This window comes from Empidonax traillii, unplaced genomic scaffold (genome assembly GCF_003031625.1).
Source record: "Empidonax traillii isolate 1590-97213 ecotype Southwest subspecies unplaced genomic scaffold, ASM303162v1 scaffold527:size1067160, whole genome shotgun sequence".
NCBI lineage: Eukaryota > Metazoa > Chordata > Aves > Passeriformes > Tyrannidae > Empidonax > Empidonax traillii.
In genome coordinates, this window is record NW_020955720.1 from 458,136 (window position 1) to 475,577 (window position 17,442).

At 47.6% G+C, this 17,442-nt stretch overlaps 2 protein-coding genes across 4 annotated transcripts; one reads left to right on the forward strand and one right to left on the reverse strand.

The window, feature by feature from the left end:
• Positions 1 to 597: 597 nt before the first annotated feature.
• Positions 598 to 7,731, reverse strand: SLC25A38 (solute carrier family 25 member 38). 3 transcript variants are annotated; one of them, XM_027897055.1, is made up of 7 exons: positions 7,641 to 7,731; positions 5,464 to 5,585; positions 4,710 to 4,794; positions 4,014 to 4,193; positions 3,392 to 3,560; positions 2,633 to 2,799; positions 598 to 1,773 (listed from the first exon to the last, which is right to left on the reverse strand). In XM_027897055.1, the coding sequence occupies exons 1-7, from the start codon at positions 7,713 to 7,715 to the stop codon at positions 1,651 to 1,653; spliced, it is 921 nt and encodes a 306-aa protein (XP_027752856.1). In that variant the 5' UTR covers positions 7,716 to 7,731; the 3' UTR covers positions 598 to 1,650. The 3 variants fall into 3 exon arrangements, with proteins under 3 accessions (XP_027752856.1, XP_027752857.1, XP_027752858.1); XM_027897056.1 differs by lacking the exon at positions 7,641 to 7,731 and adding an exon at positions 6,631 to 6,730; XM_027897057.1 differs by lacking the exon at positions 7,641 to 7,731 and adding an exon at positions 6,416 to 6,435.
• A 4,390-nt stretch (positions 7,732 to 12,121) lies between these two features.
• LOC114064220 (C-C chemokine receptor type 8-like) lies at positions 12,122 to 15,323 on the forward strand. The gene is made up of 3 exons (XM_027897068.1): positions 12,122 to 12,256; positions 12,350 to 12,412; positions 13,445 to 15,323. Exons 2-3 carry the CDS (start codon positions 12,359 to 12,361, stop codon positions 14,522 to 14,524), a joined length of 1,134 nt encoding a protein of 377 aa, XP_027752869.1. The 5' UTR covers positions 12,122 to 12,256; positions 12,350 to 12,358; the 3' UTR covers positions 14,525 to 15,323.
• Positions 15,324 to 17,442: the final 2,119 nt, after the last annotated feature.

The following is a 17,442-nucleotide window of genomic DNA, read 5'->3' on the forward strand; positions in this document are numbered from 1 at the left end:
TACTCAACTTTCACATCAGTTATCAAACCTTTTTGGAGTTGAAATCTGGTAAACAACACCTTTAACCATCTACTCTTGTGCTGGTTGCCAAGGCAGGCAGTGATTGTCCAAATTACACTCTAAATTTTATGAACAACAGGTAGGTAGCACTGATTGCTCATACAGCTACGGTGTCATGTCTTTGTATTTAGAGACAGATGCTGTGGTTTTTAAGAGAATTGTAATATCCCTAAATATTTAAGAAAAGCCAAAGCTAAATTTTCTACAAGGCACACTACAGAACAGGATGCACACTTCCATGCCAGCTTCATGGCTATGCTAACAAAGGTGCAAGAGATCCAACCCACCACAGAGGCACAAGTGAAGAGGGGAGCAGGCCGTACCCAACTTTGGACAGCAAACACTGTTGAGGTCTGTGTAACACAGTAGGAAAGAGTAAGAAGGCACAGTGGATGGAAAAGGTGTATTTATCTCTAAACCTAAACTCAGAGATACTCAAAAATGGACTACCCAAAAAGAGAAAATGATCAGCAGGGAAAATGAGAGGGGTGTCTGTGGAGCCCAAGGAGAAGCAAAGTTCTCTACCAAGCACTCACAGGGCTCAAACTTTGGAGAAATCTTACAGAAAGAGCAGCCTTTTATTTGCAAACCCAAACATACTCCACATGCAATCAGCAGCTGCTTTTAAGGGAAATTTGAAGTGCCAGTATCTGTATCTGCTTCCATCATACCTTTATGCATTATGAGCCAAGACCCTCAAAGCTACAACAAAGGACCAGTTTGCACTGAGGGTGCTGATCAGGGATTAACAAATGAGCAGTGGGAAGCAAGTAAGTCTCTATGACAACTGGATATAAAAGAAATGCACAACAAAACCCACTTGAGCATTCCTGATATTGTTAAACCAGCAGGAATATTTTTTTTTCAGAGAACAAGTAGAACTTTGGTAGCAATCAATTCTAAAGTGCCTTATGCTTCTTAATTCCAGTGCAAACACTGCTGTAGAGGCAGAAGCACATTTCAAGAGTGTGAAGATGCTCAACCACATAATAACACAAAACACAGCAAGGAGGTTCCAGTTGCTCTCTCTGCTATCACGCACAGTACAGAAGTGATGTCAGAGACCATGTTTCTAGCTTTCCTTCAGCACTTCATTTCTCTTCCACCCACTCCTGCAATATAAGCATTAAGAGACACATCCAGTCCCCCACTGGGGCCTGCCATGTTCCCCTGTGAGAACAAAGCATATGAGGAAGGAGGTTCTATATCAGACAGTGGCTCACTGTGGCCTTACAGGCCACACTAGCAAGGAACAGGCTGGCAGGTTTTCTCCTCAGACTTCTGCTCTAGGAACGTCTCACTGCATAAAGGCGGTGAGCACAGAGCTATTTTTAAAAATAGCTGAAACCTTGCCATTTCCCATGGCAGTCTGCACGTGCAGTCCTTCTGGAACACACTGATCAAACAATGCAAAGGTCCAATCTTTCCTTTCCTCTTCTTGCCAAAAGGCCTAATCCCCTGTCTCAGCAGGGCTTTCTTCCTCCTGGCTGAGCAAGGCTTATTCCTCTGTGGAACTGGGAACTTCCTAGTGCCAGTTGATCACAGCAAGCGGGAGAAGGAGTGAAGCTGGTCATTTCTCGTGCAACTCAGTCAAGACTTCAAGCCCATTTTTTCCATCATCTGTTCATACACCGTCCATGCCATTGCTGCCATCAGAGTGCGCCTGAGGGCACGGGGCACACCACCTCGGAAAAAGCCAACCAACCCAAAGTCCTGCAACAGGAGATACACAAAAAGCAAGTCATCACAGTCTGCCCCTAGTGTTTCAGTTTCTCATCATTTATTATATGGAAGAGCACAGGACGTATTTCAGCTCAGATCCAGATCAGTTTCTGCAAGACCCAGGCTTAACTAGCATTTAATGTTTAGAAAGAACCTGTAGCACTGCATAATTGCTCTTTCCTGCAAGAAATCAGGAAGAGCAGTGAGTGGAGAGTGGAATGACAGGATGGAGATAATAGTTGGCGAAAGTCCAACAAAGAGAAGGCACGGTAATGGTTTCAAGACACTTCAGGAAGATTGTCTTTGTTTTAGAGCTTCATATTTACAAAAATCACTTAGCTGTTCTGTAAAAACTGAGATTTATAAGTACTGAAGTAAAAAAACCTTCTGACATGAGAAAAGAGTTACATAAAAATACATACACAAATAAATAGATCTCTGTTTAGGAATAGCGTTCAATATGGAAACAAAGCAAACCTGTCAAGATCTGCCCTTCTGAGGGCAGGAAGGTAAAGGTGGGCTTTGAGTACATCTCCATCCTATTCCTGGGATACAGATCTGGGCATTTATTTCTCTTCTAGCGTCTAAAGGGCAAAGAATTATTTTGTATCTGGTTTCTAACTGAAACCATCATTTCAGACTACATACTACAGTCTTGGTTTCCCACAGCATGACCCCCCTTCAGCATCTGAAAATGCTGACACTGATTAGCCTGACTGCAAGAGCAGATCAAGCAGTGACACTTGTTCACAGCCTTTAAAAGGCACAAACTTCCCCAGAATAGCTGTGCTTCAAGCAAGGGATCAGAAATGAAGCTGTGATTGCATGTATTAGAAGGGATTCACCTCACCTTGTAGATGAAGGCAATGGCCTGGCTTGTCCTGTGGTACTTTTGGGGGGTCAGCTGCATGTGTGTTTTGATGACATCAGCAGGCTGCGTTGCCAGCGAGGCCAAGATTCCCGCAAAGATCCCACAGCCAAAATTCAGCAAGGGCATGAGCACTGGATCCAGCTGGTCTGCAACAAGAGCAAAGGGAATGCACTCAGACAGAAAACAGGCCAGGAACATTCATGCTGTGTGACAAAGAGAAAGCTACTAAATGATTAAATCAACATAGTAAAATTCTTGCAGGTAAAGAAACCTTTCAAGGGGAAGAGCGGCTACGAGTCAGAAGTTAGCACTATTAAAAAGCCTCACTTGCTGGGGAACTGAATCTGACAGAAATTCAGAAAAGACAAGACTGTACAAATGTTGCCCCAGTCAGTTCTAACATCAGAGAAGCCCCAGTTTAGTGGAAATAGAGCAGTATGCAAGACAAGCAGAAGCAGCAAGCAATGCTGAAGATATGCTCTCTTTCACCTGTTCACTAACCCACCTTATTGCATCAGCCTTCATGAAGACATCAATCAATCTAGGGCCATTTCTGCACTGACCTCAGCTATAGATCTACAGTTCTCCACAGGAAAATGTGGATGTCTCACCTAAGGCCCTGCAAGAGACTAATTTAACTCCTGAGGCAGAGGGAAATAAGCAGAGCATGCAGGCTGTCAGCTGCAGGGCAAGAGCTGAGAAATATTTTCCATCCCAGCCTCCAACATTCATCCTTACCCTGCAGTGTGAGTTTTTTGGTCTGTGTGTAGAACATCAGGTAGATTCCAGAGAAGGGGGCATCCCGCAGCAGCGTTGCGGTGAGCCCACTGAACATGCCACGAGCCCCTTCCGTCTGATAGATATTCTTCAGAGCTCCATATACACTCCCATAGCCAAATCTTCCACTCTGCAAGGGTGCACGAAGGTCAGTAACTCATGTGCCAGGCACAGGTCAAGGAGCCCTATACACACCCTGAGGCTATCCAAAGAAATGGTAGTATGCATTCAAGTGTGATGCCCAAGGTGACAGCACAGAGGACAGCCCAAGGCAAAAACTGGGTTTCACCTGCCTCAGCCTTCAAAACAATCTTCCAGGAAGGTAAAACATGAAAGATGCTACACATACAACCTATACAACTGAAACTTAAAAATCTCAGGGTGAATTTTGTGTCATCTTACCCTTCTTGCCTAAGTATCAGTGCATCGCATCTCCTGCACAATGTGTGAACCAGGATGAAAACAGGTCTACATCCCTGCCTGTACCCCAGTGGCAGTAACCTTCTCCAGACAGAAGAACTTATTTTTCATCACAAGGAAGGTGTGTGACACCATTAACAGGGAAATAACCGGCAAGTCATACCTCATATCGGGTCTTCACTACAGTCACTGGCAACATGCAAATCCCGGAAACTGCACGTGCAGTGGCACCCAGAAAGACAGACTCCAGGGCTGTGGGTGAGCGGTCCACTAGGAACTTTTGCTTCATCATATACAAAGTGCTGAAGTAAATCCCAACCCCAGGAATACATCTTGCAAAGGACTTCAGAAGAAACAGAAGCAGATGAAGAAAGAAAAAGCTTACGTAAGACAAAATGTACTGCAGAATATTTCTGAGACTGTTAAACTTGACAGAAGGCTTTGTAGAAAAAAAAAATCACTAAAGCTAACGTGCCAAGGAAAGAAGATAAGGTAAAAATTATTTATGCCACTGACAGACAAACGATTCAGATGATGCCAGGATTTAATGCATTCCTCAATGGCAGTTTCTAGGAACAAGATATTCCAAACCAAAAGGAAGTTCGTGCAGTTGCCATCCCACATTTGCAAAAGTAGTCAAGTGCTCAGCTGCTCAGGACTGCAAAACCACAGGGACTGCCAAAACCAAATCAGTGGAATTCACAACATTAACTCCTTAAAATTGGATATAATCTAAATCATGTGGTTCCATTCATAATTGTATAAGAACTGGCTATTTAAATCCAGGCAGACACAGTAACAAACAGTAAATTTATTCATCCATTTATTTTTAGAAGTCAGGGTTAAAACAGCCACTTACTGGAGAGACACCTTTCCAGAGCCCCAGAATACTCTCAGTACGAACAACCCTAAAGAGCAGCCTTACCATCCCAGCACGACCAGACCTGAAAGAAAGACAGGACAGGAAATGCAGAGATGACCTGCTCCTGCTACCTGGCAGATGTATATCATGGCCACCCCCTTTCATGCCTGTTTCTGTGCATTACTCCGAGATGCTCTTTCTCAACTCAGCCTGCTTTTCTTGGTCTCTCTTTCCAGGGCTTCTCAGTCACCTTCTGTTTCTCAGCACTTGTAACACACACTAGAGCCCACTCTCATTAGCATTTTTAGCTGATCATTCCCTTTGTTAGCCACACCAGATATAGGCATACACGAAGCAAATGGGAGTAGCTGCATGCATGGAAAAGTTATCCTAGGATAACTTCACTGGATTTTTGAGGCAGAGGATACCCCATTAAACTGCACAGCAGCCACTCCAGCAAACCAGTCTCCCACATGAGAATAAACAAATGCTGAGGTTACACATTATTACAGTATATGTAATATTAATTATCAATCATATTAAAGTAGCGTTCACAACTGCAGACACTTTCTCTCTTCTGGAGCAAAATATCAATCCTTCTCCATGGTATAAAAACATACCTTCTCTTTCAAGAAGACTCTGAGCTCCCGAATTACAAACCTGAACTCCAAACCCCAGCCAGCAAATAGGGCAGAAGCCTATGGAAGAGCACCCCCATGCCCCCCATCCACACACATCCCCACCCTCTCACCCATTCACAGCAGGCTGCAGCGTTTGGAGGCGGGTTTTCAGCAGGTCAAGGGGTTGGAAGAGCAGAGTGGAACAAGTGCCACTGATGGAGCCACACACAAAGGCCTTTAGGACTGGATGCATCTGGAAGAGGAAGAACAGAAATTTAAAAGGCCCTGTAATTAAGACTGGCACAAAAAGAAATATTGCAGCTGGTATGTCGCATGTTATGGGAAAGGAAGACAAACTGACCCCAGATGCTAGGAACGGCTGTTTAGGGCACAGAAAACTTTGCCAGACCTATTCTGAGGCTGATTACGTTTTATCTGTGTTTTTTTGAGAGATATTGTTCCAGAATCTCCTTGCAGTTCGGTGGTTGGAAAGAGTTTTCTGAACACCGAATGTACTAGCAGCTATTTGGTCACCACTTGTCACGACAAAGGAAACGGGTGCCCCCCTCCCACCTCCTACCCCTACCTTTGCCCCAGCCCCATCCACCTCTGCCGGCAGCACCTCCTACCCTTCCTCCCCACTCTGCACACCAAGGTCCCGGCACTGCCACGGGCACCAGTGGGGCTCTTCCTTAAGACTGGCTTCGACCCGAACCTGGCTCAAACGCGCCCGAAGCACAGCATGGCCTGCTCGGCTGAGCTGTGTCTCCCGCCTTTCCTTACCCACGCCGGCTGCCGCCTGCCGGCACTTCTCGGGGAACGACAAAGACAGGAGATACAAACCACACGGCACGGTGAAGATTTTTTTTTTTTGTGTGTATGTTTTTTGTTTGTTTGTTTGGGTTTATATAAACATATAACTGTGGTTTTTTTAATGGACAACGAGTTTCTGCGGCCCCTGGCACAGCAGATGAGGAAACACGGGCAGATCAGAAGGTGCACGGCGGTGTCCGGACGGACACGCTCAGAGCCAGCAATGGTCCCCCCCGCGGCCCGACCGCCCCCCCCACCTCCCGGACCCACCGCTGCGGGGCTGGGCCCGCGCGTCCCTCCCCTGCCGTGCCTCCCGCTGCCCCGCGGCCGCGGAACGAGAGCCGGGCGGCAGCGGAACGTGATGGAGGAGGGCGGGGTGGGAGGCAGCGAGTCCCCCGCCGCCTCTCGCCCGGATGCTGCCTCGGGGCTCTCCTGGGGAGAGCGGCCCGGTCCTGCCGTGGGGCAGCGGCCCGGCTCGGCCGTACCTCAGCGTCCCGGCCCGGCATCCCCGCGCCGCCCGCAGCCAGTGAGCGCGAAGGGCGGCAGTGACGCCCCTCCAGCTCCGCCGGCCCCGGGCCGGCCCCGCTCCCGCCCGGCGCATGCGGGGCCCGTAACCCTCCGCTCGCCCCGCCCTCGCCCCGCCGGGGAACTCGGGCACGGTCCCGGCAGCGAGCGGCGGCCGCCTGGGACTGTCCGGCTCCCCGCAGCCTGGAGTCGCGGTTTTGTCGCTTCTCCCGGCCGTTCAATTTAGAATCATAGAACCACAGAATCACAGAATGTTAAGGGGTTGGAACGGACCTTTAAGAGATCATCCAGGCCCAACGCCGCTGCCATGGGCAGCGACACATCCCATTAGCACAGGCTGCTCAAGGCCATGTGGCTTTGAACACTGGAAGGGTTGAGCCATCCACAACCTCCCGGGCAACCTGTTCCAGTGTCTCGCCACTCTCACAATAATGACTTTTTTCCGAATATCTAAATAAATTTCCCCTATTTCAATCTGTACCCTTTATTCCTTGTCCTATCACTACAGTTCCTGACGAAGAGTCCCTCTCTGGCTTCCCTGTAGGCCCCTTCAGATACTGGAAGGTTGCTATGAGGCGTCCAAAGAACCTTCACCAGGCTGAACAGCCCAGCTTTCTCACCCCATATCTGTAGGGGAGGTGCGCCTGTCCCCTTAAAGACTTTGTGGCCCTCCTCTGGATTTGCTGCAACCATTCCACGTCTTTCTTATGTTGGGGACACCAGAACTGTACTCAGTTCCAGCAGCTGTATGCTGCATTGCAGAACTGAACAATGTATTCCAGAACTGTACACTGTATCCCACAGCTGAACCCCACCACACGCTGCCAGACACGGGCAGTTGGAAGCAGTGGTTCATAACCAGCAGCTTCCCATGTCTTCTGTAGTTCACAGCCCCCACTACCCACAAAACCAGCTTCTTGAGGAGATTGTTTCCTTCAGAAGCCTAAGCTGCTTCCTGATGCTTCCTTACCCTTACTGTTAGTGTTTCCACTTGGTCTTCCACATCCTGGGCCTGGAGCAGAGGAAGGCTGGGTTTCCAGAGCATTGGAGGAGTGAGGCACAGAAAAGAAGTGTTTCAGTATTAGACCTGTGCCAGTCCTGAGACTGTGCAGCTTCACTGTGCCTGCAGAACCAGACACTGCTTATCAACGAAGCTGGAGGAGGCTGGGAGGAGCATTCCATGGCTTTGACAAGCTGCTTTTCTGAGAATCTGGCCTACCAGCTTGCCGTGCCCTGGACAAGTAAGGAACAGCATATCCAGAACGTTACACTTCAGCTAGTTGGGCTGTTCCTGGAAAGAATTCCCTGGGCACAGCAGTGGCCACATGCACAAACCACTTCCTGTTGTGTGCTCACTTTGCCACATGACAGCCCCTGAAGAAAGAGGGAATATATTTCTCTAAGAAAATGTAACACACAGGCTGGTAAAAGCACTTCACTAGAGGCTCTCTTCCCTTTTGCAAACTCCCCTCTTGTTATGCAGTACTCTTCTCAGGGGAGCAACTGCCTTATATTTCATTAACTGATTTTCCTGCTAGCTCATGAAAAAGATGATCAGCTCAGCTCACCCCCATCCTTCCTGGTGCTTCTTTCCCTACCTAACTTCCTTCTCCACTGTGGACTTCCACAGGGACAACATGTGTCACCATGGTCTTCTCTGCTCCAGAACCTGGAGCACCTTCTTGCTCTCCATCTTCACTGACTGTGTAGTCTGCAAGGCTGTTTCTCTCACATATTCTCACTCTCTCAAGCAGCTGTTGTGCAGTGTTTCTGAACCATAGAGGCATTGCCAGTATCACTAATGGTCTCAGCTTTGGCCAGCAGCAGAGCCATCTTGGAGCTGGCTGGAACTGGGTACTACCAATATGGGAGCAGATCCTGGCAGCTTCTTACATAAGGGGGCCCCTGCAGCCCTCTTCCTACCAAAACCTTGCAATGTAAACCCAATACATCATCACTGATTATATAATTGATTATATAAGGAAGCTGGCTGGGAGATATGTGTAACTTTGGAAAAGCTGATTTGGCTGTTTCTTTTGGCATGTTTCTGGCTGTGCTGGGGTGGGACTGGGTAAGTAGATTGTTTAGAGGAGTAAGCTTAACAACTGTAATAATGCTGCCAAACTCAAGTGAGGCATTTGAAATGTTTCTGTGTAGAGCTGAGGATGGTGTGGTTGGATCCTATCCATCCATGTCTTTGGATGGAGCAACAATGGATATTTTTGTGGTTTTCTAAGCAAAGCGGGCTGCACCAACAGTGGCCAAATGGCACACATCCAAAGAAAGAACTCATCCAGCATGATACCCTGGCAGTAACAGCAGTCTCCGGGTTCTTGTCTTGCTGTGGACCTGGAAGAGTTTTCTCTCTTAAAATACGCCTCCTGATGAATAAGGAGGTGAAGCAGCACCTCTGATACATACCTCTCTGCAGGGATGTGCCTCACTTCTGCAGGAAAGCCCAGCAGAGGGAGCCACATCCCTTCATGTTGCTGTCCTGGAGAGATGCAAGGAGACAACTCAGCTGTGGTGGCTTTCCAGCCACCAGTGGGGTGCACATTTATTCTTCAGTAAAGAGGTGGGGAGGCAAAAATGAGCTGGGTCCAGACTGGTCCTTGCTCAGGGGTGGGTGCCGCTGGGGAGCCCAGCCACTCTTGGATTTAGGTATAGGATGACTGAATCCCTGGTCTCTTCTGCTCACTTGCCTCACACTGTGGTCTCATCATGGTTCCAAATATCCCCATTCCTGAGAAACAGGAACTGAAAACCAAAGTGTTACTGACTCTACTGAAGGAGACAAACTTCTTTGCAGAGCCAGACACTGCTTTGAGGCACTTCCAGTGAAGGAGAGATGCTTCTCTCCCAAGCCCCAAAACATTTACAGTGATAGCACACGTCAGAGCCAACAAGGCTGGGGCCATGGAGTGACTGAAGACCTCTCAGCTGGTCCAAATGGCAGTCTGACAAATATCACCTTTGAGGTGACACTGATGCAATCCACCTGGCTGTGACCAGCGAGGTGGAACACATTCCCTGCATACGCTGTGCTGTGAGGACATCTTCCATAGGAGGATCCCACAGGGCTTTATGGGGATCTGCAGGTCACCGTGGTCACCAGCACCACCCTTCTCTCTGCACTGCTGCAGCCAAGTACCCCTCAGGTGCTTAAGGAGCCAAATTTGGGGTTATGAGTTACAAAAGGCATTTTCAAACTTTTGATCCAAGCCAAAAGGGTTCCCAGGCGAACCTGTATTGCCATGCTGCAACTGGAATGCTTTGGCTCTGCAGTGCCTGTAGGATGTTTTCTGCTGAGGGTATGTTCAGGAGGAACAGGTTAAGTTTCTCTCATGCCACTATTCATTTTCCATGTGCTATAACAGTGTAACTGCCCCTATGAAGCCAAGGAGTGGGCAGATGAAAGCAGGGCATCCCATCCAAGGCTGAGACATGATCCCAATGGGAGCAGCACCAGCACTCAGGCACTGTCCTGTTCACAGGGTGGCTACCCGACGACAACTGCAACTGCACCCCTCTCTGCTTCTCGTGGGCACCTGCCTCCTCATCCTCCTCCTGCTCATCCACTTTCTCCTTTCCTGCTGGCACCGCTCTTTGAAAGGACAGGGGCACTGATGGCCTTCCTGATGGGGTTGGTGGCAAATTTTTTTTGTTACTGGGCTTCCTCCAGACAGGGCTTCCCACTGCCATGCAGGACACAGCCAAGGTCTCTTAGAGAAGGGCATTGGGCCTTGGGCCTTGTCTTTCCCCTGTGAATGAGGTGCCAGTGGTCTGCGCCACAGCCGTCACTGATGCATGTTGACATCTTGCCTCCTCTGATCAGTGCTTTCCCCATAGGAAGAGCCCTGCTAAGCTGCAAGCAGAAGTGCACTTTGGTGTCTCTGGCTGGGGGTGTTTTGTGCTGCTGTGACTGTGCTGACCACTGCAGGCACCAGAGGATGTCCTGTCACAGGCTCTGTGCAAATGTCACAGGCAGATTGCTCCTCTCCCACTCAGGCTCAGTGAAACTCCTCCCCCAAGCATAACATGTGTGGTGTAAATGTCCAAGGTGTCACCCTCAGTCCCAACTACTGCGCTGGGTGGCTTGTGAGCCTCTGTTCCTGCTTCACTGGGAGATGCCTGAACATTTCACAGCTCCCTATCAGTCTCAGTGCTGCTGGGGCTGCTTGTTCCTCGTGCTTGAGCAACACATCATGTCTATTTAGGAGATGAGAGGCACAGAACTGCCAAATTCCCATTTGGTGGATGCATCTTTTTCCACACTGAATGATTCCTGGGTATATTCTCTGCCACCAGCACTAACACATTTGTGAGTGTCGTTTAAACTTGTGTATGGATAGTGGAGATTCATCTTCAACACTGCCAGTAACTCCTGTGACAAAGTAATTTGTTCCTGGTTTTGATTTCTAGTTTCAGGTATTTTTAGAGTTAATATCCAGCAGAGCTTGGTTGTCATGCCTTGACTCATGCCTAAAACTTTGACCAATATCCCTGTGCCCACTATGGACAAAGAAAGCCAGTCACCACCACATGTGCAATAGTTGTAGATTTTCTTGGTTGACAGATATTTATCCCTCTGCCTTTGGAGCAATAGTGAATGCAGGTGGACATTCAAAGAATTTGGGAGAGACGAGACCATTCCAAATGGGGATCTTTAGCAGCACGTCTATGGACTGATGCACAGTGAGGTACTGTTTGTTCAAAACAAACAAAAAAGTGATGGGATTTGCCTGAATTTCAGTAGTGGCACCAGTCTATAGTGAGGAGCAGCAGTATTTAAGGAGATAACACACACTTCAGATGTTGCTTATTGCTCAGCAGTGCTGTTCTTTCCCATGTATCTTGTGTTGTGGGGAAAATCAGAGACAGCTGTGGGATAGAAGCCGTGTTGGGTCAGGATGTGGTGGCAGAAGGTGCTTGGTAGAGTTGGTGGAAATACAGTGCTGGGCTTTATTTGTCAGTGAGACCGTCCTGCAGTGTGCATGTTTTCAAAAGAAAGGGTGATATGGACTTGGCAGCATTCGAATTACAGTTGGACTTGATGACCTTAAACATCTTTTCCAACCTAAATGACTATGATTCTACCCTTTGGTATTTCTGTCTGTGCTTGGGTGATTGTGGTGGGAAAATGCCTTCCAAGGAGAAATGTTAAAGCAAACATGGTGCCCTTTACCACTGTGGGCTACTGGCAGCATTGGACCATTTCTCTCAGACATCTTCACCAAAAGTTCTTGGAGCAGAGGAGAGGCAGTGCTACTTTCTCTCTCCTAGCCAGAGCAACTGCAGAACAGGAGCAACAGGTGGGACGGGGGCACCCAGGTGAGAGATGGGGACACTTCAAAGGCATGTGGGGGAAATTGCAAATCTCTTCCACTGACGTTCATATAAACGCCCAAAGTGAAAAGGCATACTGATTATTCAGAAGATAAACCTGAAATGTTTCCGTTTCTCTAAGTGTCAAGTACACATGTCACACAGAGAAACACATGTCACACAGAGGAAAAGATATTTTAGGACTGTGCACTGCAGTGGTGAGGACCTTGCCTGTGACTTGGCATTGCAGCATAAGCTAAGGTAAATGCTTCCAGCCTATATAAATGAAGGTATGCCTGCTTCTTAAAAATATGTCATATAAAGACAATTTTTTTTTCTCTCTTTTAGACACAGTGTTGGATTATGGAGAGGAACTTGACATACCAGCTGGGCAGAGGCAGCTCTGAGGACATGCTGGTGAGTCACTCTCCACCAGGTTGCTCCCCTGCAAGTTGAGGCCAGTAGCCCATCTTGGAGGTCCAGTTTTGCCTATGGGGACGAACAGCACTGAAAGAGATGACAAGGATTTAGAAGAAATAAGTGTGATTGTTGTTAAAAAAAAAAAAGATTGAGTGAAAATATCTTTGGCTGATGAGCTTGTGGAAGGAGGCTGTCCTTGAGGGCAGAGGTAGTGCTAGGACTGTCCTATGGAGGATATCCTGATTGGAGTATGTGCTGCCATCCATCTTCTTTAGCTCTTTGCTGTCACAGGTACTGCCCAGGGATGTGGTGGTTGCAGAGAAGTCAAAGCTGGGAAGGAGGGAGGAAGAGGCAGAAAGTCCCATCTGCTCTTTGGGAAGTCACCCCATGGGCCAGAGCTGCCACTGTTGATCTTGCCTGGGGTGGCTAGAGAGTGTGTGATCTGCAGCACTCACTAGTGACCTGTAAGTGGTGGTGCCTTTACAGCTGAAAAGCTGCTTGAATTGTGTAGGAATCCTCTGCAAAAGTAACTTGTCCCATGAAGGGATATTTTTGGCACTAAGCTAACAGGAAATGAAGCTGTTAGGAGATAAATGTTTACATGTCAGTTTCTCCCTGAGCCCTGCTCCCTTTCACCTTTCAGAATGAAAGATGAAATATGACCCCAAAACCCATACCAGGGGCTCTCAGCCCCCTGGCCATGCTTATTTCATTGTTGGTTTGGGGATGCTCCCTGTCTCTGGTCCCAGTGCCCCACCTTAACTCAGGGATGGGGCATGCCTTCACAAGGAGTCAGGAGAGTCAGCTGCGTTCTGATCTCCTCTGCCCCTCTGGTGCAAGAACCTCATCCCAGATCTTGCAGGGGAAGGCCAGTCACTCATGTTCATTCCTTGTTTGCATCCTGTACCACAGCTGCAGCACAGCTGTTTTGCCCTCATGTGGCTTAGCATGAGCTGACTTGTGCCTAGTATATTGACTAAGAGGGTAATGTAGGATTTGGGTCTTATGAACTTTTTTGCCCTTGAACAGGTGGGTTACACATTACCAACAACTAACTCCCCTGCAGCCTATGAATCCGCCTTCTACTACCCAGACCTGGGCGTCATCTGTGATCCTGAAAATATTCCAGCATTGTCATCTACCTTTTTTCCAGTGCTGTACTCCCTACTGTTTGTGGCAGGCCTTGTGGGAAATGCTTTGGTGATTTGGGTTCTAACAGTTTTCAAGAAAATCAAGACCATGACTGACGTGTATCTGCTGAACCTTGCCATCTCTGACCTTCTCTTTGTTTTCTCCCTCCCCTTCTTGGTTCAGTACTCCATCATGAGTCAATGGACTTTTGGAAATGCTATGTGTAAGATCATCAGCTCAGCTTATTTCATTGGTTTCCACAGCAGCGTCTTCTTTATAACCATCATGAGCATCGACAGGTACTTGGCCATAGTCCAGTCTGTCTATGCTCTAAAGATTCGGACAGCTGCCCATGGGGCTATCACCAGCCTGGTCCTTTGGGTAATTGCCATTTTAGCATCAATGCCAGACCTAATTTTTTACCAGGAAGTAAATGACAATTACCAGATTAAGTGCATCCCTCACTATCCTGGTGGCAGCAATGGCTGGAAGACTTTCAGTAATTTTGAAGTCAACATCCTGGGGTGGTTGATCCCTGTTTGTGTCCTCATTTTCTGCTACCACAGCATCTTGAAAAACCTGAAGAAGTGCCATACCCAGAAAAAGTACAAAGCAATAAAACTGGTTTTTGTTGTTGTAATTGTGTTCTTCCTCTTCTGGACTCCCATAAACATTGTGCTCTTTTTGGACTCTCTGAGGAACATGTACATCATTGATGACTGCCAGACAAGCCAAAGGCTAGATCTAGCAGTGGAGCTGACTGAGGCACTCTCCTTCATCCACTGCTGCCTCAACCCGGTCATCTATGTCTTTGTGGGTGAGAAGTTCAAGAAGCATCTCTGTGAAGCTTTCAGAAAATCTGCATGTTTTCTAATGATCTGCAAAGACTACAGAGCTTTCAATGGACGCCGCCTGGACCAGCACTCCTCTCTGCACACAAGGTCCTCACAGTCGTCCTTTGTTGGTACAGTCTTGTAGAACTATAGGTCAAAAACGATCATCCTGGACAGGTGAGAAATCCTCCCAGAAGGGCATCCACAGGGATGGACTGTTTGTGCAACATTTTATGACAGAAAAAGTGGAAGCAGCTACTTGATTTTGCTTTTAGTGCTCTTGCTTTTCAGGGTCTTTTTTTGCATCCTCCTCCCTTTCCCTTAGCACATCCTGCCCTGCCTGCTTCGTGATAGGGTGGTGGAATTTACCAGCAAACTCCCACATTGCCTGGAGCAGCATGGAGAGGTGCCTTAGAAACATATTTTCCACCTCTCAGATTCAGTACTGAAAAGAGCTGTTTATGTTTCCAAACTCCAGACACTTGGCTGCTCCTTCCCTCATCTCAAGAGAGTGAATTGGCTTTGTGAGCAGGGACAGGGCTCACTGCAGGAGAGGGAACCTGCTCTTTGGAGGGAAATGGTATCCAAGTTTAAGATGTCACACTGGGGACTGGCTCCCATTTGACAGGTCTGAATGAGGCTTTCAGCCCAAAAAGAGCCTAGTGAATAATTGGATGAGCAATAAAGAAATAAATGCTGTCTGTGTGTTTTTGTGAAATCAATGTGAATTAATATCTAGGTATGATCTTGACACCCCATCTGTTACCAGGGCCTGCAGCTTCTTGCCTAGAAGGGTTTGGAAGCTGTAGCCCTATAAATGATGCTGTGAGTGTCAAGAAACAACACTTACAGGAATGAATGAGGCCTGTAGGAATGGGTGGAGGAATAGTTACCAGGAAAAAAGCTAAAGAGTGGAAAAACTAGTGAGTATGAGCTGAGAGAGTGGTAAGTGTCCTATGTCAAAGCTTTCTGTGGACCTGCTGGCTGGTAAACCACAGGCCAGGGTGGTGTCTGCTCTCAGCAGAGCCCTGACCTGCAGGCTGAGGAGCTGATTGTTCTGCAGGAACAGGATGGAGAGAGACACAAACAGGGGTGATAACTCAAGCATCCTGTAACTCAGGCAAGTATCTAAAGCAAACAGCACTGGCTAGTTTTGGATGGCCAGAGGCTGCTGAAAAACTCAGATGGCACTCACAACGTCCCCCTGAGGGAACTTTTTGAACACTTTAGACGACTGATGTGCCAGTGTAGTCACTGCTCTTGAGCATACGGCAGGGCTTGGCCTCCCCGTTACTGTATCGACTTGGTAACTGATTTATATGTGAACGGTTACCAATTCATATATCTATGTACATATACATGTTATATATAGATTTGCACATACACACAAATAAACACAAATATACACAAATAAACACACATGTATATGTATATATATAGAAATATCTTTTTTATATATAGAAATATTGATAGATAAATGCAATTGTTTTTTGAAACATCTATCTCTGATCTGTTTCTCCATACAAGATATCATCATATTTTAAGTTTTCTAATAAGGATACTGCATGCAGTGTAATTGCACAATTCTTACACCTGAGGAACCTGTTTCTTCATTATTTCTTTCAGCTTGTGCATTTATTATGGCCTGGACAGTTCTACAAAACTGACAATCCCTTCTGCTCCCTCTTCTCTTTCTCTTCCTCTTCCTCCTTACCTGGGAAGAAGCAGAAAGTAAATTATCTTTTATTTTAGAAATTTAGTTTCTATAAGAGTCTGCCTCTGTAGTGTTTCCTCACTTGTACTTTGGGCTTACTCCCTAGAATAAAGCAGAACAAAACAAAAATAAAATTCTTTTAAACCACTAATCTTCTTCAGATGGGATTTACAATTTTAATATGTGCTCCTTGCAATCTGCAAGGTGAAATCTTTTGCATAAATGGGCCAGTAACGAAAGGTGTGTGAGAAATACTTCTGCCTCATGCAGGCCACGACACATTTCCCAAATTGTAAAGCAAAGACCGTGGCCCGAGGGAAAGGTTTAGCTGCTGCCTAGGTCCCAGCAGCAATATCACAGACAGGGGCAGCAGTACAGTCCCTGCCTCTCAGTGCCCTACCACCCTCAGGCAGCCAGGCTTTTTTTGGGGGGGGTGTGTGCAAACACTCAGGTGCTCTAGAAGGGGAGTCACAAAAATTCAGGACAAAGCCAAAGGGTGGTAGGCAAGATGACAGCACCAGCTCTCTCCCCTGCAGATTCATAGTATGAGCCCTCTAGATCAGAACTCCCTCAGCTGAAGCGCAAGAGATGGGAATGATTTTTGCATCCCCACAGCTTTGTCCTGCATCTCCTCTGTGCGTGCTTTGGGACAGGTGCTGGAGCCCATTTGCCCAAGCTCGCAAGACAGTGGCCTTTCCCTGGTGTTGCTGAGCATCTCTACTAGGGGATATCTCCTTCCTTTTAGAGGTTTCATTGATTGCTGTTTTGTAGCTTTCACTGATTGTTGTTGGAGTGAGGCTGTGACCCAGGGCTTCCCCACAGGGGCAGTAACCCTGTGGTGTGAGGGTAGCATAAATGTGCAGAGCCTTCTTTGCAAAGTCTTTCACTTTAGCTCTCACTGGTGGGCATCCTCCCCTGCTGCTGCCTCAGCACCTCTTGCAAACCCTCCTAGCACAGAGGTGGGAGAAACTTTCTGCAGCTCAATGGATTTTCTGCCAGAGGCAGCTGCCTTCCTCTATTGCAGCAGCAACACCAGGAGCTCTGAGTTGAACTTGACCTCAACTTCTTCTCCCAGCCCAGCTGCTTTAAACTGCTATTGCTGCCTTCCTGTGCAAAGGGAGAAGGTGAGACCCACATCCGGAGGGTACACGGCTGGCAAGACCTGCCCTGTGTAGCTGTTAGCGGCCAGGAACATCCCTGCACATTACAGAGCATCTCTTCTTTCTGAAGGGACAACCCTGAGGGCAGTCTGCTGCCCTGCCAGTGCCTGTGAGGCCATACAGAGCAGTAGATATTTTCCTGCATTTGTGCAAGCTGATGGGCAGCTTGAGGGTAATGGAAATTTTAGA